This window comes from Oncorhynchus tshawytscha, linkage group LG10 (genome assembly GCF_018296145.1).
Source record: "Oncorhynchus tshawytscha isolate Ot180627B linkage group LG10, Otsh_v2.0, whole genome shotgun sequence".
NCBI classification, from domain to species: domain Eukaryota; kingdom Metazoa; phylum Chordata; class Actinopteri; order Salmoniformes; family Salmonidae; genus Oncorhynchus; species Oncorhynchus tshawytscha.
This window is the reverse complement of record NC_056438.1, coordinates 45,472,404-45,499,598: the sequence shown is the minus strand read 5'-3', so window position 1 is coordinate 45,499,598 and position 27,195 is coordinate 45,472,404. Positions and strand designations below refer to the sequence as shown.

The window sequence follows — 27,195 nt, the reverse complement described above, 5'->3', positions numbered from 1 at the left end:
TTTGCAAAAAAAAAACGTGCAACAGATTGGCTAGTGAAAAGCACACTCGGCCATCTGATTGGACCAGTCAATCCACACAGGTAGGGTGAGTTAGGAAACGGATTACTGATTTGCTGTACAGCTAACTGATTGGGTGCAGCGCAAATGTCAAATTGTAGGGAGAGGGGATTGCCATAAATAAATATGCAGCTCCAAAAAATGTTGGTGATCTAGAATATTAACTGTTTACTTTGCAAACTCACCAGCATAGGGGCGTCAACCAATAATTACTACCTTTGGCCTACTGGTCTTTTGGTATGTCAAAATTGCTTGCAATTGATCATTTACTTATGAAGCTTGCCGTAAACGCGTCTCCACTTATGCTCTCGAAACTCTCCCCTGTGGAGACCCCGTTGTTCTCTTGTTGAAACGCTTGCTGTTGCATTCACACGTTTAAATACATATGTGAGAAATCTATATTCCATCTAATCCTACAATAATTACTAGTGTTTCATCATTCCCGTACCATTTACCGCAACACTTAGACATTTCTGTTTCATGTTTGATGTGATACAATTTAATTGACCATTTCTTACCCTCAGTGGGCGTGATGTTTATTGTTCACATAAATATTCTCAAGACTTGAGGTATAATTCTTCTCCATATTGCTCCAGATTGGCGCAGTGGTCTAAGGCACTGCATTGCAGTGCAAGAAGCATCCCTGGTTCAAATCCAGGCTGTATCACTTCCAACTGTGTTTGGGAGTCCCATAGGGTGGTGTGCAATTGGTCCAGTGTTGTCTGGGTTTGGCTGTCATTGTAAATAAGGATTTGTTCTTAACTGACTTGCCTAGTTAAATTAAGAAGGAGAATAATCCTGGTTTGTGTCTTTTAGCGCTTTCAAGACAACTGGGATCTCGGGAAAAAACAAGGTCAAATGATGATATCAGTGATCTTCAGGTCGGAAAGTAGAAGCTCTAGTTTTGGAAGATGCCCAAGTTTCTGACTTGGAATTCCACATTGGATGACTGTTCAAAACAATTTTTCCCAGTCAAAGCTCATGTTGTCACGTGTTCCCAGTTGTTTTGAATGCACTTAATCAGAGATTCGAGTTTTGAAAGCGGCATGTGTCCTATAGATGTGGTAAAGGAGTCAATGGAAAGCAGACATTCCATTGACCATATTGGCTCACATTCAACAAATCTGATGTAGCAAAGTGAATATTTTTCAAATCCGTCATGAATGTGGTTACTAAGTCCGATTTGGATATAAATTCAGCTAAATTAAGAAACGTCCTCTCACTGTCAACTGAGTTCATTAACTAAACATGTGTAAATATTTGTATGAACATAAGATTCAACTACTAAGACATAAACTGAACAAGTTCCACAGACATAACAGGAATGGAATAATGTGTCCCTGAACAAAGGGGGGGGGTCAAAATCGAAAGTAACAGTCAGTATCTGGTGAGGCCACCAGCTGCATTAAGTACTGCAGTGCATCTCCTCCTCATGGACTGCACCTGATTTGCCAGTTCTTGCTGTGAGATGTTACCCCACTCTTCCACCAAGGCACCTGCAAGTTCCCTGACATTTCTGTGGGGAATGGCCCTAGCCCTCACCCTCCGATCCAACAGGTCCCAGATGTGCTCTATGGGATTGAGATCCAGGCTCTTTGCTGGCCATGCCACAACACTGACATTTCTGTCTTGCAGCTAATCACGCACAGAACGAGCAGTATGGCTGGTGGCATTGTCATGCTGGAGGGTCATGTCAGGATAAGCCTGCAGGAAGGGTACCGCATGAGGGAGGAGGATGTCTTCCCTGTAACACACAGCGTTGAGATTGCCTGCAATGACAACACGCTCAGTCCGATGATGCTGTGACACACCGCGCCAGACCATGACGGACCCTCCACCTCCAAATCGATCCCTCTCCAGAGTACAGGCCTCTGTGTAATGCTCATTCCTTCGACGATAAATGCGAAAATCGACCATAACACCTGGTGAGACAAAACTGCAACTCGTCAGTGAAGAGCACTTTTTGCCATTCCTGTCTGGTCCAGCGACAGTGGGTTTGTGCCCATAGGTGATGTTGCCGGTGATGTCTGGTAAGGACCTGCCTTACAACAGGCCTACAATCCCTCAGTCCAGCTTCTCTCAGCCTATTGCGGACAGTCTGAGCACTGATACAGGGATTGTGCGTTTCTGGTGTAACTCGGGCTGTTGTTGTTGCCATCCTGTACTTGTCCCGCAGGTGTGATGTTCGGATGTACCGATCCTGTACAGGTGTTGTTACACGTGGAAGACGATCTGCTGTCCGTCCTGTCTCCCTGTAGAGCTGTCTTAGGCGTCTCAGTACGGACATTGCAATTTATTGCCCTCGCAAAAAATCTGCAAATCTCATGCCTCCTTGCAGCATACCTAAGGCACGTTCACACAGATGAGCAGGGACCCTGGGCATCTTTCTTTTGGTGTTTTTTTTTGAAAGACAGGGTCCTGAAAAAGGGACGTTTATTTTTTTGCTGAAGTTTATTTGGCTGTTTTCGCTGCATAACATGAAGAAGTTGTCCCTTTTCAGGTCTAGAAGTGACTGCTAAATGCTAACTCATGTTCATATAAACTGGTTAGCATAGCTAGCATACATAAATCAGTGGTGGAAGTCAAAGTTGTTTTTAACTGTAATGCAGTTGATTGGTGATGATGACTTGAACATGTATCTGGGTCGACATCGATACAAGCGTTATACTCCGATTTTTACCTCAACATCAGTGTGAAATTCACATATAAACAATAGCCTAAATGTAGGCTAATTTTGCTAAGGGCAATGAGGAGACTTTGGACAGCCCTTTCCTCCTTGCATTTCCATGGCAATTCCATTGTTTAGGGCGAGTTCGACTTGGCCTTGACTTGGGACTCGAATTGATAGTCGGATCTTGTGACTTGCTTGTGAGTCGAATAATAGGGACCTGGTCCTACCTCCAGTATTTATTTAGTCTAAGGTTGTGACTTTAGTGTATTTACATTCTTTAATCCACATTTACATACACGAGACACTTATCTTGTAAGGCAGCAAATCCTCACATAAGCACAACATCAGAGTGATGTATGTATTATCCAAATATTGTATCTCATTATAACCAAGGTACAATGCACTGCAGCAGGAAAGTTTTATACTGCCTGATTGCACAGATAATGTGAGACGGGTGGGAATGTGGTCTACTGCGCCATTAAGTGGCCATAAAGAGGAATTGCCACATATGAGCCATGCCAACCCTAACCTAAAACATGCTAATTCTGGCTGATTGTAAAGGCCCAATGCAGTCAAAAACATGATATTTGTATGTTTTATATATATTTCCACACTGAGGTTGGAATAATATAGTGGAATTGTGAAATTTATGATAATGCCATTTTAGTGTAAGCTGTTTGAAAACACCGTCTGAAATCTCTGCCTGTTTTGGTGGGATGGCGTTTTGGCCTGCCTGGTGACGTCACACATTTTCCCCTCAACACTCCCAGACAGCCGAAGCTAAATTCTTGCTTGAGAATTGCTCTTTGTTAAGAAGCTATTTCTGTGTCTTTTTTAACCATTTTAATTTAAAACAAATCACAGTAAAGTACTTCATTTTTACCCAGAAATGATTTGATATCGAGATCTAAATGGCTGCAATGGACCTTCAAGAAAATAAAGTGTTCATTTCATTATTACCTATGTTTCTCTCAAGTAAATGTAATGTTAGGACAATGTTTTAAAGAAGTGATACCTTTGAGAAAGTGGCCCTTTCGAGGGCTGTAACAGGGATGAAATGTCACTGACAAAAACAATGGCAACCAAACATCCTTTTATAATCTGAGACGCTATAACATAAAACAAGTTTCAGCAACAAAGTTCCACAGTAAAATGATCACTTTTTCCCATGAGGAGCACAGAGACAGAAGCAACCCCTAGCTAGCCCCGACAATCGTGTTGATGGCTTTGAAGCAATAACGGTAAAAGCTACATTTTGCCCTCTGATAGACCAAGTGGAACTTCTGCCATATTAATTATACCTATCCTATCTTTTCAGATCTACACAAGTGCCTTTGACCAGGGAAAGGAATTATTTCTAGACAGCACCACCAACATATTAATTACATTATTTAATACAATGACTAACACATTGTATTGCAAACAGATTTTGCATACTTAGCAAAATACACATACAGTTTAGCATTTGTTTTGAATGTGCTCTGTGATTGACTATGTTGGTCTTCCTGCTTACAGGTTTTATAGGTACAGTGCATTCAGAAAGTATTCAGACCCCTTGATTTTTTCCACATTTTGTTATGTTACAGCCTTATTCTGAAATGTATTAAAAAAAATTCTCCCTCATCAATCTAAACAAAATACTCCATAATGAAGCAGCAAAAAACAGTTTCATTTTTTTGTGGGGAAATATTATGTTTACATAAGTATTTCAGACCCTTTACTCAGTACTTTGTTGAAGAACCTTTGGCAGCGATTACAACCTCAAGTCTTCTTGGCACACCTGTATTTGGGGAGTTTCTCCTATTCTTCTCTGCAGATCCTCTCAAGCTCCGTCAGGTCTCTCTAGAGATGTTCAATCGGGTTCAAGTCTGGGATGTGACTGGGCCACTCAAGGACACTCAGAGACTTCTCCCGAAACAACTCCTGAGTTGTCTTGGCTGTGTGCTTAGAGTGGGTGTCCTGTTGGAAGGTGAACCTTCTCACCGGCCTTCTTCACCACACTGTCTATGTGGGTGGACCATTTCAGTTTGTCCGTGATGCGTACGCCAGGGAACTTAAAACTTTCCACCTCCACTGCTGTCCCGTTGATGTGGATAGGGGGGTGCTCGCTCTGCTGTTTCCTGAAGTCCACGATCATCTCCTTTGTTTTGTTGGCATTGAGTGAGAGGTTGTTTTCCTGACACCGCACTTCGAAAGCCCTCACCTCCTCCCTGTAGGCTGTCTAGTCGTTGTTGGTAATCAAGCTTACTACTGTTGTGTCGTCTGCAAACTTGATGATTGAGTTGGAGGCGTGCAGGGCCACGCAGTCATGGGTGAACAGGAAGTATAGGAGGGGGCTGAGCATGCACCCCAGTGTTGAGGATCAGCGAAGTGGAGATATTGTTTCCTACCTTTACGACCTAGGGGGGGCGGCCCATCAGGAAGTTCAGGACCCAATTGCACAGGGCGGGGTTGAGACCCAGAGCCTCAAGCTTAATGATGAGCTTGGAGGGTACAATGGTGTTGAATGCTGAGCTGTAGTCAATGTACAGCATTCTTACATAGGTATTCCTCTTGTCCAGATGGGATAGGGCAGTGTGGAGTGTGATGGGTACTGCATCGTCTATGGACCTATTGGGGCGGTAAGCAAATTGAAGTGGGTCTAAGGTGACAGGTAAGGTGGAGGTGATATGATCCTTAACTAGCCTCTCAAAGCACTTCATGATGACAGAAGTGAGCGCTACGGGGCGATAGTCATTTAGTTCAGTTACCTTTGCATTATTGGGTACAGGAACAATGGTGACCATCTTGAAGCATGTGGGGACAACAGACTGGGATAGTGAGAGTTGAATATGTCCGTAAACACACCAGCCATCTGGCCTGCGCATGCTCTGAGGACACGGATAGGGATGCCGTCTGGGCCAGCAGCCTTGCAAGGGTTAACACGTTTAAAATGTCTTAGTCACGTCGGCCACAGAGAAGGAGAGCCCACAGTCCTTGGCCGCGTCGGTGGCACTGTATTATCCTCAAAGCGGGCAAAGAAGGTGTTTAATTTGTCTGGAAGAAAGACACCGGTGTCCATGGCGTGGCTGGTTTTCCTTTTGTAGTCCGTGAGAATCTGTAGACCCTGCCACATATGTCTCGTGTCTGAGCCATTGAATTGCGACTCCACTTTGTCTCTCTATTCTCACATTTTGCTTGTTTGATTGCCTTGTGGAGGGAATAACTACACTGTTTGTATTTGGCCATATTCCCAGTCGCCTTTCCATGGTTAAATGTGGTGGGTCACGCTTTCAGTTTTCGCACGAATGCCGCCATCTAACCACGGTTTCTGGTTAGGGTAGGTTTTAATAGTCACAGTGGGTAAAACATTTCCTATACACTTCCTTATAAACTCACTCACCGAATCAGCGTATACGTCTACATTATTCTCTGAGTCTACCCGGAACATATCTCAGTCCACGTGATCAAAACAATCTTGAAGCGTGGATTCCAATTAGTCAGACCAGCGTTGAATAGTCCTTAGCACAGGTACTTCCTGTTTGAGTTTCTGCCTATAGGAAAGGAGGAGCAAAATGGAGTCATGGTCAGATTTGCAGAAAGGAGGGCGAGGGAGGGCCTTGTATGCATCGCGAAAGTTAGAGTAGCAGTGATCCAGTGTATTGCCTTCACGAGTGCTACAATCAATATGCTGATAGAATTTAGGTTGCCTTGTTCTCAAATTAGCTTTGTTAAAGTCCCCAGCTACAATAAATGCAGCCTCAGGATATATGGTTTCCAGTTTGCATAAAGTCCAGTGAAGTTCCTTGAGGGCCATCGTGGTATCAGCTTGAGGGGGGATATACACGGCTGTGACAATAACAGAAGATAATTCTCTTGGGAGATAATATGTCTTCCTCTTCTCCGGCAGCGTAGTTTTGGGTCGGCCTGGGTGCTGCGGACAAAGGATCCGCTTCAGGAAAGTCGTATTCCTGGTCGTAGTGCTGATAAGCTGACGTCGCTCTGATATCCAATAGTTCTTCCCGGCTGTATGTAATAACACTTAAGATTTTCTGGGCTAACAATGTAAGAAATAATATGGATATTAATAATATGGATATGAGGATATTGACCTCATTATGTCAGTAGAGGATGCCTGGTTATTCTTTATTTCTAACCATCTTAAATAAGCATACTCCATTCAATGTAGAACCAGGAACAGATATAGCCCTTGGTTCACTCCAGACCTGACTGCCCTTGACCAGCACAAAAACATCATGTGGCGTACTGCATTAGCATCGAATAGCCCTCGTGATATGCAACTTTTCAGGTGAAGTTAGGAAACAATATACTCAGGCAGTTAGGAAAGCAAACAGAAATTTGCATCCTGTGGCACAAACTCCAAAAGTTTCTGGGACACTTAAGTCCATGGAGAAAAAGAGCATCTCCTCCCAGCTGCCTCCTGCACTGAGGCTAGGAAACACTGTCACCACCATCACTGGTCAACATAGCAGCACCCACCCGTAGCACGCGCTCCAGCAGGTATATTTCACTGGTCACCCCCAAAGCCAATATCTCCTTTGGCCGCCTTTCCTTCCAGTACTCTGCTGACAATGACTGGAATGAATTGCAAAAATCACTGAAGCTGGAGACTCATATCTCCCTCACTAACTTTAAGCATCAGCTGTCAGAGAAGCTTACAGATCAATGCACCTGTACATAGCCCATCTGTAAATAGCCAATCCAACTACCTCATCCCCATACTGTTATTTATTTATTTTTGGTCCTTTGCACCCCAGTATCTCTCCTTGCACATTCATCTTCTGCACAACTATCACCCCAGTGTGTATTGCTAAATTGTAATTACTTCGCCACTACGGCCTATTTATTGCCTTACCTCCCTAATCTTACCTCATTTGCACACACTGTATATAGACTTTTTTCTATTGTGTTATTGACTGTACATTTGTTTATTCCATGTGTAAATCTGTGTTGTTGTTTGTGTCGCACTGGTTTGCTTTATCTTGGCCAGGTCGCAGTTGTAAATGAGAACTTGTTCTCAACTAGCCTACCTGGTTAAATAAAGGTGAAATACATTTTTTAAAACTTATGTAAATAAGGTATTTCTGTTTTTTATTAGTAATACATTTGCAAACATTTCTAAATACCTGTTTTCGCTTTGTCATTGTGGAGTTTGTGTGTAGATTTATGAGGGAAATGTATTATTTAATCAATTTTAGAACAAGGTTATAAAATAACAAAATCTGGCGTAAATTACCTTTCAAAGTCGAGAGCAATGCGTTGCTCTATACTGCGCCTTATAGTGAATCCTGGCCCTAGTCTTCCAACATGATGAAGAAGAAGCATTAGAACAGTGACGAGGATACTTGTCGTGGTCTGAGCCCAGAGCTCCATATCAACCACAGAAGGATGTTGACGTTAGCTTGACATTAGCCTGAGCTGCTCACCGGACGAGAGACTCAACTGTTATGACAGGAGCCACAAATTAAGAAGCAATATTGTATCCCCCTCAGACTGGTTTAACATATCTGCTTTTAGGGAATGAATATCACACTTCCTGAGACCCTTGGTTTGGATTGGATCCACTGTATCAACCTCAGTGGTTCTAAATCACTATACAAAGACTGCCAGATAGCACAATAAGGAAATGGACTGCAGGCTATGTCAAACAGCCACCCTTCACTCTCTTAGCTAGTACTAGTCTTCTCACAATCCCACAAAATGGTGTCAGAGAAGGGATAATCAAGGAGGGGCTATGCATCCTATGGAAAATTTTGCATAGAATGCATAGCCCCTTGTTAATTATCCCTTTCATACCATGGATATAATTGAACACATTTGCTGGTAGAAATGTGTGCAACATCCACTGAAATAGCTAGGGCTCAAACCACCCAGTTTATAAGTCCTTATAAACCATATTGTCTAAGTGGATAGAGCATCTTGGCTGAGTGTTTACTGCTTACTGTACCTGTGTCTTTGAATTGAATAACAGCAACCTATGGGCTAACTATGTGATCAATAGTATAGTATTATATTTAAGCAATAAGGCCCGAGGGGGTATGGTATATGGCCAATATACCATGACTAAGGGCTGTTCTTCAGCACGAAGCAACATATGGTATATATATATATATTTCAATATACCACAAACCCCAGAGGTGCCTTATTGCTAATTTAAGTTGGTTACCAACGTACAGTTGAAGTCGGAAGATTACATACACCTTAGCCAAGTACATTTAAACTCAGTTTTTCACAATTCCTGTCATTTAATTTAGTACAAATTCCCTGTATTAGGTCAGTTAGGATCACCACTTTATTTTAAGAGTATGACATGTCAGAATAATAGTAGAGAGAATGATTTATTTCAGCTTTTATTTCTTTCATCACATTCCCAGTGGGTCAGAAGTTTACATACACTCAATTAGTATTTGGTAGCATTGCCTTTCAATTGTTTAACTTGGGTCAAACATTTCGGGTAGCCTTCCACAAGCTTCCCACAATAAGTTGGGTGAATTTTGGCCCATTTCTCCTGACAGAGCTGGTGTAACTGAGTCAGGTTTGTAGGCCTCCTTGCTCGCACATGTTTTTTCAGTTCTGCCCACACATTTTCTATAGGATTGAGGTCAGGGCTCTGTGATGGCCACTCCAATACCTTGACTTTGTTGTCCTTAAGTCATTTTGCCACAACTTTGGAAGTATGCTTGGGGTCATTGTCCATTTGGAAGATCCATTTGTGACCAAGCTTTAACTTCCTGACTGATGTCTTGAGACGTTACTTCAATATATCCACGGAATTTTCCTTCTCATGATGCCATCTATTTTGTGAATTGCACCAGTCCCTCCTGCAGCAAAGCGTCCCCACAACATGATGCTGACACCCCCGTGCTTCACGGTTGGGATGGTGTTCTTCGGCTTGTAAGCCTCCCCCTTTTTCCTCCAAATATAACAATGGTAATTATGGCCAAACAGTTCTATTTTTGTTTCATCAGACCAGAAGACATTTCTCCAAAAAGTAAGATCTTTGTCCCCATGTGCAGCTTTTTTTTTGCGGTTTTGGAGCAGTGGCTTTTTCCTTTCTGAGCGGCTTTTCAGGTTATGTCAATATAGGACTCGTTTTACTGTGGATATAGAAACTTTTGTACTTGTTTCCTCCAGCATCTTCACAGGGTCCTCTGAAGTTGTTCTGGGATTGATTTGCACTTTTCACACCAAAGTACGTTCATCTCTAGGAGACAGAATGCGTCTCCTTCCTGCGTGGTATGATGGCTGCGTGGTCCCATGGTGTTTATACTTGTGTACCATTGTTTGTACAGACGAACGTGGTACCTTCAGGCATTTGGAAAGTGCTCCCAAGGATGAACCAGACTACAATTCTACAATTATTTTTCTGAGGTCTTGGCTGATTTCTTTTGATTTTCACATGATGTCACGCAAAGAGGAACTGAGTTTGAAGGTAGGCCTTGAAATACATCCACAGGTACACCTCCAATCGGCTCAAATTATGAGGCTTCTAAAGCCATGACATCATTTTCTGGAATTTTCCAAGCTGTTTAAAGGCACAGTCAACTTAGTGTATGTAAACTTCTGACCCACTGGGATTGTGATTCAGTGAATTATAAGTGAAATAATCTGTCTGTAAACAACTGTTGGAAAAATTACTTGTCATGCACAAAGTAGATTTCCTAACCGACTTGTCAAAACTATAGTTTGTTAACAAGACATTTGTGGAGTGGTTGAAAAACAAGTTTTAATGACTCCAACATAAGTGTACGTAAACTTCCGACTTCAACTGTATATATTTTTTATTTAAAATAAATAAATGTTTTGTCATACCCTGAATGCTGAATGGCTGAAAGCCGTGGTATATCAGACCATATACCACGGCTTTCAGCCAATAAGCATTCATGGCTCAAACCACCCAGTTAATAATGATTAATAAGACATCCTCCCTGGGTTTGGACAAGCAATCAGTTATCATTGGCGTTACCCTCAGTATCCACAGCTGCTCACCTCACTCGGATGCATTCAAAAGGCCAGGCTATGAGTGCCCAGGGATTGATCTGAGCTTCCCATAGACTGCCTTAAATTAAATGAAAATGCCATTGTTTCATAACAGCTGTGTGTGTGTGTGTGTGTGTGTGTGTGTCGTCAGTGCATGTGTAAATTCATTGAGAACCATTCCTTCACCATAAGTACAGTACGTGAAAGAGAGGGGGAGAGAGAGCACCAGGTGGAAGACAAAGCTCGTCCACTGAAAAGGTCTCTGCATGGGACAGCTCCTACATGGCAACCACTCACGTGGTCACGGCGACGGCACGTGGCACAATGCTGCATGCATCCAAAAATAACCCCTTTTCATATCCCGCTGTTCTTTGTTGTCTTCTCATCAATCCTCTCATCCCCCTTCTAACGGACATCTTAGAATTACTTTTGAAGGGTATTTTACACTGAACAAAAATAGAAACGCAACATGTGAAGTGTTGGTCCCATGTTTCATGAGCTGAAATAAAAGATGACCGAATTTTACATACGCACAAAAAGCTTAACTGATTTTCTTATATCAACTGTAACTCAGCCAGAACCTGAACCAGCCAATCAGAATTTGTTTTTCCCCCACAAAATGGCTTTATTACAGACAAAAATACTCCTCAGCACTCCCTCAGACTGATGTGGAGTTCTTGGGCTGGTGGTTACATGTGGTCTGCGATTGTGAGGCCGGTTGGACATACTGCCAAACTCTCTAAAATGACATGGGGCGGCTTATGGTAGAGACATTAAATTCTCTGGCAACAGCTCTAGTGGACGCTTCTTCAAGACTGCGTTGTGTGACACAACTGCACATTTTTGAGTGGCCTTTTATTGTCCCCCAGTACAAGGTGCACCTGTGTAATGATCATGCAGTTTCATCAGCTGCTTGATAAGCCACACCTGTCAGGTGGGTGAATTATCTTGGCAAAATTAGTAATACTCACTAACAGGGATGTACAGAGTAAAATTGAGTAAAATAAGGTTTTTGCGCATATGGAACATTTCTGGGACATTTTATTTCAGCTCATGAAACATGGAACCAACAATTTACATGTTGCTTTTATATTTTTATGAAACATGGGACCAACAATTTACATGTTGCTTTTATATTTTTGTTCAGTGTAGAATACATGACCAAAACTGAGTATTACCCATGTAGCTGATGGAAATAGCGAAATAAATTGTTAGAAAGGAAGGGAAGAAGAATACATTAGACTAGACAGTGTCACACAGGGGTTATAAGGACGAAACACAACATGTTACAAAACGCCGGAGATGATGACTACACAAATTAGGAGGAAAAATGAAGTCGGCTCCTACCCATCTCAGATAGTTGCTACGACAACCCCTCAGTTAGTGCAGCACGCGTTTGGTCTTCATTCAAATCAGATTAAAATATCAGTCCAGACACACTTCCTGCATCCTGCAGAGAGGAAGATGTGTTTATCTATTATATGTCATTTCCTGTGAAGTAATATGTAGTTCTTTATAAAATTGAGGGAGGGGGGGCTAAAAAGAAACAACTCTCAGGGCACAAAGGTTGTTATAACACAATTTTGTCTGTAAAATATTACCCTGTTGGTGCATTGATTCCTTAGGCATTCATACTGTATCTGTGACCGACAGATGCATATCTGTATCCCAGTCATGTGAAATCTATAGATAAGGCCCTACTTAATGTATTTGAATTGACTGACTTCCTTAGGCAAATCTATCATTTTGGGTGAGACGAAATGTGACTCTGGATTTGCAAGCACTAATAAAGGCGAATAATATATTGTCGGATTTATTGAATTGAAATTATAATTTTTAAACTTAAACTTGAAACTCAACTGAAAAGGTGCTATTGATGTTCCACTGTTTCACAGCATTATGATATTTGTCTTGGGGACAACAGTTGACGGATTGCATTAGGCTGTGGAGTGAGCAGTCATATCCTCTGACTAATACTAGATACGTGGTAGAGAGATTTAAATACTAAAGAAGGTTCATCAATCACCCACATAAACGTGGACTGACTGGAAGAGAGGAAGTGAGTTGGAGAGAGTGTGTTCACACACGTTTGGATCACTGGCAAGACTGTTAGTATTAAACTGTATCAACAAGAACTTGAGGCCTCGCAAGCAGAACACACACAAACAACCGAGCAAATATCGCATGGCATCCATTGCAGTATGAAGAAACATAGCCTAACCCTAAACCATGTTTAATTCTCTAAGCTCGGCCTTCCTCATACACAAACCTGAGTGTTTCAGCCCAAAACGGGAAGGAAGGAAGACAGAATAGTTTCAAAATGAAATTACTACTACTAATTTCAAAGTGAAATTACTACTTCTAGTTTCAAAGTGAAATTACTACCACTAGATTCAAAGTGAAATTACTACTACTAGTTTCAAAGTGAAATTACTACCACTAGTTTGAAAATGAAATTACTACTTTTAAAATAAAACTACTAATAATAGTTTTAAAATTAAATTACTACTAGTAGTTTTAAAATTAAAGCTACAATGAAAGCTTATGTACAGTGGGGAGAACAAGTATTTGATAACCTGCAAAATCGGCAGTGTTTCCTACTTACAAAGCATGTAGAGGTCTGTAATTTTTATCATAGGTACACTTCAACTGTGAGAGACGGAATCTAAAACAAAAATCCAGAAAATGACATTGTATGATTTTTAAGTAATTAATTTGTATTTTATTGCATGACATAAGTATTTGATCACCTACCGACCAGTAAGACTTCCGGCTCTCACAGACGTGCTAGTTTTTCTTTAAGAAGCCCCCCTGTTTCTCCACTCATTACCTGTATTAACTGCACCTGTTTGAACTCGTTACCTGTATAAAAGACACCTGTCCACACACTCAATCAAACAGACTCCAACATCTCCACAATGGCCAAGACCAGATAGCTATGTAAGGACATCAGTGATAAAAAAATGTAGACCTGCACAAGACTGGGATGGGCTACAGGACAATAAGGCAAGCAGCTTGGTGAGAAGGCAACAACTGTTGGTGCAATTATTAGAAAATGGAAGAAGTTCAAGATGACGGTTAATCTCTCTTGGTCTGGGTCTCCATGCAAGATCTCACCTCGTGGGGCATCAATGATCATTAGGAAGGTGAGGGATCAGCCCAGAACTACACGGCAGGACCTGGTCAATGACCTGAAGAGAGCTGGGACCACAGTCTCAAAGAAAACCATTAGTAACACACTACGCCGTCATGGATTAAAATCCTGCAGCGCACGCAAGGACCCCCTGCTCAAGCCAGCACATGCCCAGGCCCGTCTGAAGTTTGCCAATGACCATCTGGATGATCCAGAGGAGGAATGGGAGAAGGTCATGTGGTCTGATGAGACAAAAATAGAGCGTTTTGGTCTAAACTCCACTCGCCGTGTTTGGAGGAAGAAGAAGGATGAGTACAACCCCAAGAACATCATCCCAACCGTGAAGCATGGAGATGGAAACATCATTCTTTGGGTATACTTTTCTGCAAAGGGGACAGGACGACTGCACCGTATTGAGGGGAGGATGGATGGGGCCATGTATCGCGAGATCTTGGCCAATAACCTCCTTCCCTCCGTAAGAGCATTGAAGATGGGTCGTGACTGGGTCTTCCAGCATGACAACGACCCGAAACACACAGCCAGGGCAACTAAGGAGTGGCTCCGTAAGAAGCATCTCAAGGTCCTGGAGTGGCCTAGCCAGTCTCCAGACCTGAATCCAATAGAAAATCTTTGGAGGGAGCTGAAAGTCCGTATTGCCCAGCGACAGCCCCGAAACCTGAAGGATCTGGAGAAGGTCTGTATGGAGGAGTGGGCCAAAATCCCTGCTGCAGTGTGTGCAAACCTGGTCAAGAACTACGGGAAACGTATGATCTCTGTAATTGCAAACAAAGGTTTCTGTACCAAATATTAAGTTCTGCTTTTCTGATTTATCAAATACTTATGTCATGCAATAAAATGCAAATGTATTACTTAAAAATCATACAATGTGATTTTCTGGATTTTTGTTTTAGATTCCGTCTCACAGTTGAAGTGTACCTATGATAAAAATTACAGACCTCTACATGCTTTGTAAGTAGGAAAACCTGCAAAATCGGCAGTGTTCTCCCCACTGTATGTAGTCATAAATACCTCAAATTGGAAGTTACAGGAAATTCTTAGAATGACAATGAAGCATTCTTAGAATAATTGTTTTATCAGTAACTGGACCGATATTCCAAGAACAGGCTGGGGAGCCTTATGACCAGACAAGCCATGGTTTGACTAAACAGCCTTCCCTGAAGAGCGCCCTCATTCATAGAAAAACAATTATGCCAGCGGCAGTGCCAACAGTGACAGCCTGTCTGTTCCCGATTGAGGGTCAAGATAAAATGATCTTATCTTGTGGGACTTTTTCTGGCCACAGATGAGCGCATGAAGAGTTTATTTCAAAAACACTATATCCACCAATTTTCAAGAAATTAATATTTATGGTTACTTTATGTCTGTGTAAAATATGAATGTGTTTTGATGCAAAATACTATATATCCATTGTTTACCTGGAATGGAATGTTCTTATCCTGTATATTTAAAAAAAAGGATTTTCATCGGAAACCAGATATTATAGTGAAACGGAAATTCTAGTCTTCATTTTAAGAGTTCGTTGAAAAAGTTATATATTTTGGTATTTTTCAGTAAATCTGTCCATTTTCCCCTAGCGGTTCAAATCAGGTGCCTCTATGTCATCTCAAGGGTGGGGTTCGGTATGAAATACACTCCCTTCTAGATGTGCTGGGTGGTACCACCTCAAGGCTTACTCAAGGCTCCAGAGTGACGCAGCGGTCTAAGGCACTGCATCTCAGTGCTTGAAGTGTCACTACAGACACCCTGGTTTGAATCCAGGCTGCATCACAACTGGCTATGATTGGGAGTCCCACAATTGACCAACCGCCATCCGGGTTTGGCCGGTGTAGGCTGTCATTGTAAATAAGAATTTGTTCTTAACTGACTTGCCTAGTTAAATAAAGGTTAAATAAAAAATATATACAGTTGAAGTCGGAAGTTTACATACACTTAGATTGGAGTCATTAAAACTAATTTTTCAACCACTCCACAAATGTCTTGTTAACAAACTATAGTTTAGGCAAGTCGGTTAGGACATCTACTTTGTGCATGAAACAAGTAATTTTTCCAACAATTGTTTACAGATAGATTATTTCACGTATAATTCACTGTATCACAATTCTAGTGGGTCAGAAGTTTACATACACTAAGTTGACTGTGCCTTTAAACAGCTTGGAAATTTCCAGAAAATGATGTTGTGGCTTTAGAAGCTTCTGATAGGCTAATTGACATAATTTGAGTCAATTGGAGGTGTACCTGTGGATGTATTTCAAGGCCTACCTTCAAACTCAGTGCCTCTTTCCTTGACATCATGGGAAAATCAAAAGAAATCAGCCAAGGCCTCAGAAAACAATTGTAGACCTCCACAAGTCTGGTTCATCCTTGGAAGCAATTTCCAAATGCCTGAAGGTACCACGTTTGTCTGTACAAACAATAGTACGCAAGTATAAACACCATGGGTCCACACAGCCGTCATCTCGCTCAGGAAGGAGACGCGTTCTGTTTCCTAGAGATTAACGTACTTTGGTGTGAAAAGTGCAAATCAATCCCAGAACAACAGCAGAGGACCGTGTGAAGATTCTGGAGGAAACCGGTACAAAACTATCTATATTCACAGTAAAATGAGTCCTATATCGACATAACCTGAAAAGCCGCTCAGCAAGGAAGAAGCCACTGCTCCAAAACCGGCATTAAAAAAGTCAGACTACGGTTTGCAACTGCACATGGGGACAAAGATCATACTTTTTGGAGAAATGTCCTCTGGTCTGATGAAACAAAAATAGAACTGTTTGGCCATAATGACCATTGTTATGTTTCGAGGGAAAAAGGGGGAGGCTTGCAAGCAGAAGAACACCATCCCAACCGTGAAGCACGGGGGTGGCAGCATCATGTTGTGGGGGTGCTTTGCTGCATTAGAGACTGGTGCAATTCACAAAATAGATGGCACCATGAGGAATTAAAATGATGTGGATATATTGAAGCAACATCTCGTGACATCAGTCAGGAAGTTAAAGCTTGGTCACAAATGGGTCTTCCAAATGGACAATGACCCCAAGCATACTTCCAAAGTTGTGGCAAAATGGCTTAAGGACAACAAAGTCAAGGTATTGGAGTGGCCATCACAGAGCCCTGACCTCAATCCTATAGAAAATTTGTGGGCAGAACTGAAAAAGCATTTGTGAGCAAGGAGAACTACAAACCTGACTCAGTTACACCAGCTCTGTCAGGAGGAATGGGCCAAAATTCACCCAACATATTGTGGGAAGCTTGTGGAAGGCTACCCGAAAACGTTTGACCCAAGTTAAACAATTGAAAGAAAATGCTACCAAATCCTAATTGAGTGTATGTAAACTTCTGACCCACTGGGAATGTGATGAAAGATATAAAAGCTGAAATAAATCATTTTCTCGACTATTATTCTGACATTTCACATTCCTAAAATAAAATGGTGATCCTAAATGACGTAAAACAGGGAATTTTTTCTCAGATTAAATGTCAAGAATTGTGAATAACGGAGTTTAAATGTAGTTGCCTAAGGTGTATGTAAACTTCCGACTTCAACTGTACATGCCTGTCATTGAACAACCCAATGCCATGATTAGATGAGAAAGAAAAAAACTGTTTCTTTCATAAATTCTTGAAAGAAAAAAAATCTCATTTACTAACATTTCTGAAAATTGATAAATAGCGTTTTGGAATTAAACTCTTCACATGTAGTCCTTGAGAGAGATAATCTGTCAGGCGTGATTACAGATAACACTGATGTGTTGGTCTCATTGGTCTTCTGGCACAGAGTGAGAGGATATAATGTAGGCCTATACATCCTCAACTTAAACACTGATCAATGCCGTGCCTGTGTTCACTCTTTGATGGGCGAGAGAACACATAGTGGGTTATTGTCTGTGTATAAACGCCTTGGCAGAGGAGCTCCAGTGCTGGCCATAATTCAGCTGCATCATCCATCTCAGAGTCCAAACTGGTCTCAGAGCATTTCGTATTATTCGCTATGTAAATCTGAGACACTCCATTTAGTATGATATGCTACGTTTCATATGGTATGTATTAATTTGTGGATGTCTATCACCCATTTCGTTTGATATCTTACAAATTACAATTCATATTATATGTTAAGAATGTGCAAACGTATAATATTTTATGAATTTGAAAAACGTATGATACAGTATGTTAAGAATTCTAGCTAGGTGGCTAACGTTGCCTAGCTGGCTAACATTAGCTAGGCTAGGGTTTAGGCTTAAGGTTGAGTTTAGGAGTTAGGTTAACCGGTTAGGGTTAGCTAAAAGGGTTAAGTTTCCGGGAAAGGTTAGCTAACAATGAAAGTAGTTGCAAAGTAGCTAAAAATTAGAAAGTAGCTGAAAGGTTGTTAAATACCTAAAATGCTAAAGTTGTCCACATGAGATTTGAACTTGCATGTTTGTGTTATACACCCACTCATCCACCCCGACCAGCCGTCCTATTTCCTTTTTGCCATAAATAACCATCTGTCTTATGTAACCATACCAAATGTAACATATCATACTAATTTCAGAGGCACGCATTTACCTTTACTATATTCCGCCTAGTCTATGAGACCAGGCTGCAAAGTCAGTGCTGTTGTTGTGACGATAAGATACATATTGGACAGAACTGAGCTCACAGGTCTGTCAAACTTACCTTAGGAAGCCAAGAGCATGCAATCGTGCACTTTTTTTTAATGGGTTAAAAATGTGGAATTCGTCATAGAGCTGTCATGTGCCATGTTAGCGACTAACCTCAACTCCACGATTAATGATGTTGTTGAGCTGCAACTAGTGTGTGCGGACTGTAACTGGACAATATTGCATGCTATTCTTTGGGTGCTGAAATCCATAGTAATCGATCAAAATAAATGGTATGCGATGTCGGAGCTCCAGTCCGCCCAGACTAGCCGCTGCTCAACTCCATCGTAACTCTTGGAGTTGAATTTAGTCGACTAATGCCATGTAATGGTTGCTCGGCTAACAGGTTTAGTACAGTAGGCTATGTATTGCCTTTTCACAAGAGATCTGATGATCTACTGTATGCATATGATTAACAATGGTTCGCTAACAAGTCGCCCCGCATGGTCTGTCGATAAACGAATTGGAAAGATGAACCGCACAATGTACAGTGTCTATTACACAATTAGACTATTGCAACTCGTTCTTGGTCAGAAGTGCGATTACTGTCGACGCCCAAAATCATAGCATGCCATTCTCACGGCAATAACTTATGCGCATATTACGCACGCTAGAAATGTGACACAATATGTCTGAATGCACGCATAATTGGCAACAATGTCAATATTTTATGTTGTCAATATAGGTGACGCAGGAGTACAAATGAAGACTAACATTTGAATGGCAACAGTTATCTTTCTGAACGTTTTGTAGCGCGTAAAACTGTGAATGTTATAGGCCTATTGATAAACCCTTATGACTTCCAAGGTAGACTGACACGACACACTTACCTGGCCAGGACAACGTACAGGCTCCGTGTCGCCTACTGTAACCGTCACCAACTAGGAGGACACCTCCCTCAGTAACAGCCCTCTATGGGGACAGCTATGAAAAGCAGATCAAACGACGGTCTTTGGGAATGCCAACTGGTGCCACTTTCCCACTGTGTTGGCTGTCGCTTATAGTCAATATCGTTCACTTTTTATTTTCTCCACCTACTTGCGCGTATGAATACGCTCTCCTCCGCGTCGCGAGGAAAACAAACGAACCGTGACGGGTGGAGAAATGGAGATTCACAGAATAGTGGGAAGGAACATAGCGGATGTTTGAGAATGTTATGTTTTGCGGTCTCTGCTCCTTTATTTATTGCCGCCTCTTAGGCGCCCTCTGTCTGTCCAATAGCGTTTCTTACACAGACAGTGTTTACTAAGGCTTTAGAGAGCAATAGCGTCTTTTTTAAGCACTAATGGCTGGTTGGAATCTTATTTATAAAGCTAATGGCAACTACTTCTAAACTTCCAAAGAGCCAATCAACCATAGACAAAGGATAGTATACCTAGCTTCACGTTAAAATGATGTCCTTTGGGCAAATCAGATGTCAATGTAGCCTACATAAACCCAACCTTACTCCTGGCGAATTAACTTTCACACACAGCTTGTGTAAGAAAAGTTATAGGAGTTAATTTAAAATATGAACTGCTATTTAGGTGTGTAAAAAAGTGAGTATGGAAGCTGATCAATGTCTAAATGTGTTGACATGATAGCTCAGCTGAAGAACTTGTTTCCAAGGCTAAGCAGGGTACATAAGAGTTAGGCTACTGGATGGTCAACGTGTTCTCAAGTAGTGTACCAGGAATCACTGTTCAGGCAGGAATCATTGGACTGTGGCTTTACATTTTATTTCAATATACCTCTATTTAGGTTGACAGCATGACGTTGAAACAATGACGTTTATTCAAACACCATTTTACTATCAACATTAAAACAAGGTCAAATAACATCTAATCAAATATGAAATTCAACATACCTACATTTCAATGAATTGCAAAATTGCTGAATTTGGAGACTTTTATTTCCCTCGCCAACTTTAAACATCAGCTATTTGAGCAGCTAAGATCGCTGCAGCTGTACATAGTCCATCTGTAAATAGCCCACCCAATCTACCTACCTCACCCCATAGTGTTTTTATTTTATTTACTTTTCTGCTATTTTGCACACCAGTATCTCTACTTGCACATCATCATCTGCTCATTTATCACTCCAGTGCTAATCTGCTAAATTGTAATTATTCGCTCCTATGGCCTATTTATTGCCTACCTCCTCATGCCTTTTGCACACACTGTATATACACTTTCTTTATTTTCTACTGTATCATTGACTTGTTTATTGTGTTATTGGCTTGTTTATTGTTTACTCCATGTGTAACTCTGTTGTCTGTCACACCACTTTGCTTTATCTTGGTCAGGTCGCAGTTGTAAATGAGAACTTGTTCTCCATTAGCCTACCTGGTTAAATGAAGGTGAAATAACAAATAAATAAATAAACCACACAACTCAGCGGACAGTTTATTAGGTACACCCATTTAGAATCAGGTCGGAACCGCCTTTGCCTCCAGAACAACCTGGATTATTCGGGGCATTCTACAAGGTGTTGGAAACTTTCCGCTGTGATGTTGGTTTGACCGGTGTAGGTTCCCTCTGCGAACGTATTCAGACCCCTTGACTTTTTCCACATTTTGTTTTGTGGAAAAAGTCACATAACAATTCTAAAATTGATTAAATAAATGTTTTTCCTCATCAATTTACACATAATACCCCGTAATAACAAAGTGAAAACAGTTTTTTCAAAATCTTTGCAAATTTATTACAAATAGAAAACAGAAATACCCTATTTACATAAGTATTCAGACCCTTTGCTATGAGACTCGAAATTGAGCTCAGGTGCATGCTGCTTCCATTGATCATCCTTGAGAGGTTTGTTCAACTTAATTGGAGTCCACCTGTGGTAAATTCAATTGATTGGACATGATTTGGAAAGGCACACACCTGTCTATAAAAGGTGCCACAGATGACAGTGAATATCAGAGCAAAAACCAAGCCATGAGGAATTGTCCGTAGAAATCCAAGACAGGATTGTGTTGAGGCACAGATCTGGGGAAGCGTACCAAAAAAATATCTGCAGCCTTGAAGGTCCCCAAGAACATAGTGGCTTCCATCATTCTTAAATAGAAGAAGTTTGGAAACACCAAAAATCTTCCTAGAGCTGTCCGCCCGGGAGATAAGCCTTGGTCAGGGAGGTGATCAAGAACATCATCCCTACGGTGAAGCATGGTTTGGCAGCATCATGTTGTGGGGATGTTTTTCAGCGGCAGGGACTGGGAAACTAGTGAAGATCGAGGGCAAGATGAACGGAGCAAAGTCCAGGGAGATCCTTGATGAAAACCTGTTCCAGAGCTCACAGGACCTCAGACTGGGGTGAAGGTTCACCTTCCAACAGGACAACGACCCTAAGCACACAGCCAAGACAATGCAGGAGTGGCTTCGGGACAAGTCTCTGAATGTCCTTGAGTGGCCCAGCGAGAGCCCGGACTTGAACCCAATCAAACATCTATGGAAAGACCTGAAAATAGCTCTGCAGCAACGCTCCCCATCCAACCTGACAGAGCTTGAGAGGATCTGCAGAGAAGAATGGGAGAAAATCCCCAAATACAGGTGTGCCAAGCTTGTAGCCTCATACCCAAGAAGACTAGAGGCTGTAATCGCTGCTAAAGGTGCTTCAACAAGGTACTGAGTAAAGGTTCTGAGTACTTATGCAAATGTGGTATTTCCATTTTTTACTTTGTATACATTAGCAAACATTTCTATTCATGTGCTGTTATATAAACCAATGTATGTGTTCATGCAAGTGTCTGACTGTACAAATCCTCACTATCAGTAGCTGCTATTTGGCAGTACGCCCAGACCTTGTTTTGAGAACAAACAATATCTCAGTTTCAAGGTCTCAGCTTAGAGAGAAGAAGCCTCAAGAGGTGTTGGTCTGTCACATGTTATGAAAAACAGTATTGGTCAGTCACATGAATGAAACAAGATGGTAATTATGAATTAATTATGCTAAATCATGCAAATATAACTTGTCTGTGTATAGTCTGTGTATAGCCGTATATAAGACAACTGCTGGGTCTGCCCAGGCAGAGCTCCTGATTGACATGTGTATAATGGTGCATTGAGTTGGTTGGAACCTCTCCAGCTCGCTGATAATAAACAATGATTAATTTAAGATTGACTTTCAATATCCCGTTGTAAGAATTTCCACGACACTGTTTTTGCTTTGGCATTATGGGGTATTGTGTGTAGATTGGTGAGGGGGAAAAAACTATTTAAATCCATTTTAGAATAAGACTAACGTAACAAAATGTTGAAAAAGTCAAGGGGTCTGAATACTTTCCGAATGCACTGTATGACCAAAAGATCAGGGTTGGTGTTGATCTTTTATTCTGATCAAAAAAACTAACACCCATAAATGAAATGTTGTGCTGCCCTTATGCACCAACTCCTCTCTTCCACAATGGATACAGTAGACAGGTCCGCAAATAAGAATAACAATCGTCTACCTGTATGATACAATATAGTGCAATGTACAGTATAACCTATGGGCCTTGGATAGCCAACTTTCATAAACGACAGCCAGGCATTACGTACAATTAGTACATGACGTGCACTTAAACTAACAGTAAAATATTGGCTATCATAAACAAAAACACATGACATACCTGATAAAGAAACAAACATCCATAAATGAAATGTTGTGCTGCCCTTGTGCACCAACTCATTTGTAAAGTACAAATGAACAACAGGGGACTTGAATAGCCATGCTAGCCCAATGACAACATGTAGCATACAGTAGAAAGTACAGTAGCTAGCTAGCTAGCTCGCATGTACAGCGTTCACAAATCAACAGATGAAAAGTGAAGAAATGCATAAATATCCCAATATACTGGTAGAAGATCATAATATTACAATGTCAGTGACAATATAAACTCAATATCTGTGTATTAACATAGGATTGAATATGATTTTCATGGGACAATGTTTTTGAAACCTCTCTCTTCCACATGGATACAGTAGACAGGGATAAGGTAAGGGGGCAAGGGAGGTTTATGAGGGGGAATGCAGAAGGAAGTGTGGATAGTATGAAAATAACTAAAACTTCTCAACATCTAGGTTGATTCCCTTATCAATAAAATGGGACTCTGTTCAATCAATGCCCTTTGGTGTTTACAATTTGTTGTACCATAGACTCGATCAGTCTTTAATCCACTTCCAGTCAACACATTTCCAAACCTAGAAGTGGGGTGACGTTTCTGTCCCACAGTCAGGGTGAAGAGGGGCTTTGCGATGGAGGAACATCCGGGGATAAAGTGCTGGTAGTAAAGGACCATCCCTAGGAAGGATCTCACTCTCTTCTGTGATGGTGTGCAGGCGTTGTCTTTCATCAGATCTTCCTTCTTGAAGCCTGAGATTACCTTGATCTTCTCCTGGTCAACAGAGACACCAGTGCTGTCGATTGTATGGCCCAGAAACCTCACAGACTTGCACAAAAAGTGACACTTCTTCTGTGATAGCTTTCAATCGACTGAACACAACTTCAAGGCATCGCAAAGACTCTTACTCGGAAGGAGGAAAGACGAGCATATCATCCAGGTAGCGCAGAAGGCTGGAAAAGTTGAGGTCACCAAAAATGCTGAGCATTATCCTCAAGAAGGACGCCGGACTGTTGCACAAATCTTGTGGAAGCCTATTGTACTCATACAAGCCCAGGGGTGTCAGACTCATGGAGAGGGACATTGTAGAACCCTGATCTGAGGTCCATGGTGCTGAAATAAGCATTTCCACCAAGGGCAGCCAGGTGATGTGGCAAAGGGTGAATGTCCTTGATGGTCCTCGAGTTGCGCAAGAGAAGTCAGTGCAGATCCTCAGGTCCCTGTTCCTTTTCCAGACCATGACCAGTGGCGAGGCGTACTCACTGCCTGACTTGGTGATGAGTTGTTTCTCATCCATTTTGCTCAACACTTCTCTCAACTTGTGATAGTGTGAAGGAGAGACACGACAGTAGGAAAGCCTGAAAGGACGGTCGTCGGAGAGGTGAATGCGGTGCACAAAGTCCTTCGTCCCTCCCCACAATCCAGCTTGTCCTTCGAGAAGACATCTTGGTACTTCACGAGGATCTCGGCCAGCTTTCCACTCAGCAGATACATATGCCTCGATATTCCCTCCGCTCGAACCACAGTGCTTCAGGAGCTGTGTGGGATCAGCCGACTCTTGTGGTGAAGTGGCAAGACCTGGGGTGTCACACTGTCGTTGCAGCCCCTGAGGGACAGACAGATCCTCAACTGCTAGGCCACGAGACCTCCGCTAGCTTGGCGTTGTGGCACAGTATGACCGGGTCCAGTGATGCGTTCAGGACTTTCATTGGGACCCAGCGATCTCCCCACATGGGTGTTATGACTCTCCCTACCAGAATGTTATTTGGGGCTGAGTGGGCAGAGGTGGGCTCGACAATGACAGTGCTCCGAGGTGACACACGAGCACCGCTTGTCAACTTCCACCATACGAGGTACTCCTGCTGTGGAAGGAGAGTAAACAGCTTGCCTTACCGTGCCAATCTTGCTTGTCTACTCGGGGCCTGCCCTGCATGAGGAACTGCTCACACTCGGGGAGGAGATGCCTTCCCAGTACTTCTTATTAGACTTCATCTTCTGAAGGACAGACTTGATCACGTTTTTTCCCGAAGATTAACATCTCGTTGGCCAGAGAGGGCACAGTGAACTTTGATTAGTAAACTTTTATTTTCAGGTCATACAGTATTTACATTTGGGCTTCGTAGTCAGACCACCACAACCGACAAAAAACACATTGCTGGGGGCTAGCTGAGAACAGGGAAGTACATCAGCAGCTTTCAGTCTCGACACTGCCTCTTCACTGATTGTGCATGACATAGAGACTCAGTCCAACATTCCATTCAATGTTAACTGGCCACTAACTAGTACTGGGGCATAAAAACGCTCACTATGCCCTTCTAGTCTCCATGGTCCGACAAAAATGGCTTTCTGGTCGTCTGACAGCAGCCTACAGCTATTTACATAGATTTTTTAAATTGTACCTTTATTTAACTAGGCAAGTCAGTTAAGAACAAATTCTTATTTTCAATGACGGCCAAGGAACAATGGGTTAACTGGTGCATAGACTTGCACACACAGAGGAATGCAGACAGTCCAGTAGCGGAGAGAGGAAGGGGGTCCAGTGGCGATGGAGCAATCCGACGATCATGCGAGCAGGGATCTTGTAGATCTGAAAGGAAATGGCAACAACTGTGACCGGTGTAGATTGTGTTGTTTTGATCGGCGTAGATATGACCAAAGGATCAGGGTTGGTGTTGATCTTTTATTCTGATAGACACAAACAACATCCATAAATGAAATGCTTTGCTGCCCTTTAGCGCCGACAACTCTATTCCACATGGATACAGCTACTTGAGTAAAGGTAAATATACCTTAAAAGAAAATCAATCAAGTAAAAGTGAAAGTCACCCAGTAAAATACTTGTTTTTAGTTGATAGGAGTGGAACCCGGTGTGGTCTTCTGCTGAAATAGCCCATCCGTGACAAGGACCGAAGAGTGGTGTGTTCCGAGATGCCGTTCTACACACCACTATTGACTGCACCATTATTTGTCTGTTTTTGTCCCACCTGTTAATAACTTGCAAAATTCTTGCCATTCTCATCACTGAGCTGTTTTCGCCCACAGGACTGCCTCTGACTGGATGTTTTTGCTTTTTCGGATACATTTTTGGTAAAACCCTAGACACTGTCGTGCGTGAAAAGCCCAGGAGGGTGGGCGTTTCTGAGATACTGAATCCTGGGTGTCTGGCACCGACAATCATACCAAGCTCATAGTTGCTTAGGTCCACTCGTTTTGCCCATTGTAATGTTAAAACAAACAGTAACTGAATGGCTAGATGCCAGCCTGCCTGCTTTATATAGCAAGCCATGGCCACGTTACTCCGTCTGTAGGAGCAAACGATTTTCATGAACGGGGTGGTGTACCTAATAAACGGGTGTATTTTTATATTGGATCGAGGATAAAAAAATATGATGTTTCTACATGTTTATGCAATTTCAACATATACATAGTTCTTATGATTATGTTGAAATTACATTGTTGTAACAACCTGTTAGTCCGGTTAAGTCAATGTATTCACAACTTGTTGAAACATTGATTCAACCAGTGTGCCCAATGGGGAAGTTCTTTCTCAAACTCTCAGTTCCTTCTACAATCACAACAAAGAAACAGCAACTTCTTTTAGAAAGACAATTGTTTGCCAAAGATTAGATAGCTTTCAAATATGAACCTCAATTTCATGTCAGGTGAGACATTTTCATTTGATCCAATTTAAAAAGCCCAAATTTATAGAACATTTGAATAGAAATGGGATAACAAAAATATATTTAATCCAGGTATGTTGGCTGTGCTTGTTGTACACCAAGCAATTATACTATAGATTTGTTATCTTATGAATCAATACGTTTCATTGATGATATCTGAAAGGAAAAAGTAATGGATGAGGATATAACTTCTCTTATCCAACTTTTTGTTTGTGTTGCCATGGTTTCTTTCACACCAGATTTCACCTGAGGTTTTTAACTTGATCTTGATAAGTGAGAATCCATGAGTATGCTTACACTGCCTTCGAAAGCTCCCCGTCCTTATCACTTAATGGAAGCTTTACTTCCATAAGCAGCATAGACACTGCAGCATCTAGGACGTCATGTCTCCTCTCTGGCAAACCAAATCTTTGGCCAGGTCCTTGATAAGGCAGCTACTT

At 41.8% G+C, this 27,195-nt stretch overlaps 2 protein-coding genes across 3 annotated transcripts in view; both read right to left on the bottom strand.

Moving 5' to 3' along the window:
- gng12a (guanine nucleotide binding protein (G protein), gamma 12a) overlaps nucleotides 1–19,652 on the bottom strand; it is a 50,342-nt gene extending 30,690 nt beyond the window's left edge. Inside the window, exons 1-2 of one of the 2 annotated variants that reach the window (XM_024435267.2) lie at nucleotides 19,327–19,652; nucleotides 12,056–12,158 (exon numbers count right to left, since the gene is read on the bottom strand). The gene's annotated coding sequence lies outside the window, so the exon portion shown is untranslated. The remainder of the gene's footprint in view (nucleotides 1–12,055; nucleotides 12,159–19,326) is intronic. The other variant, XM_024435266.2, reaches the window with a different exon arrangement.
- A 3,710-nt stretch (nucleotides 19,653–23,362) lies between these two features.
- Nucleotides 23,363–27,195, bottom strand: part of wls (Wnt ligand secretion mediator) — a 30,177-nt gene continuing 26,344 nt past the window's right edge. The window contains exon 12 of the mRNA XM_024435263.2: nucleotides 23,363–25,662. Coding sequence (XP_024291031.1) covers nucleotides 25,481–25,662 — 182 coding nt within the window. The 3' untranslated portion in view covers nucleotides 23,363–25,480. The remainder of the gene's footprint in view (nucleotides 25,663–27,195) is intronic.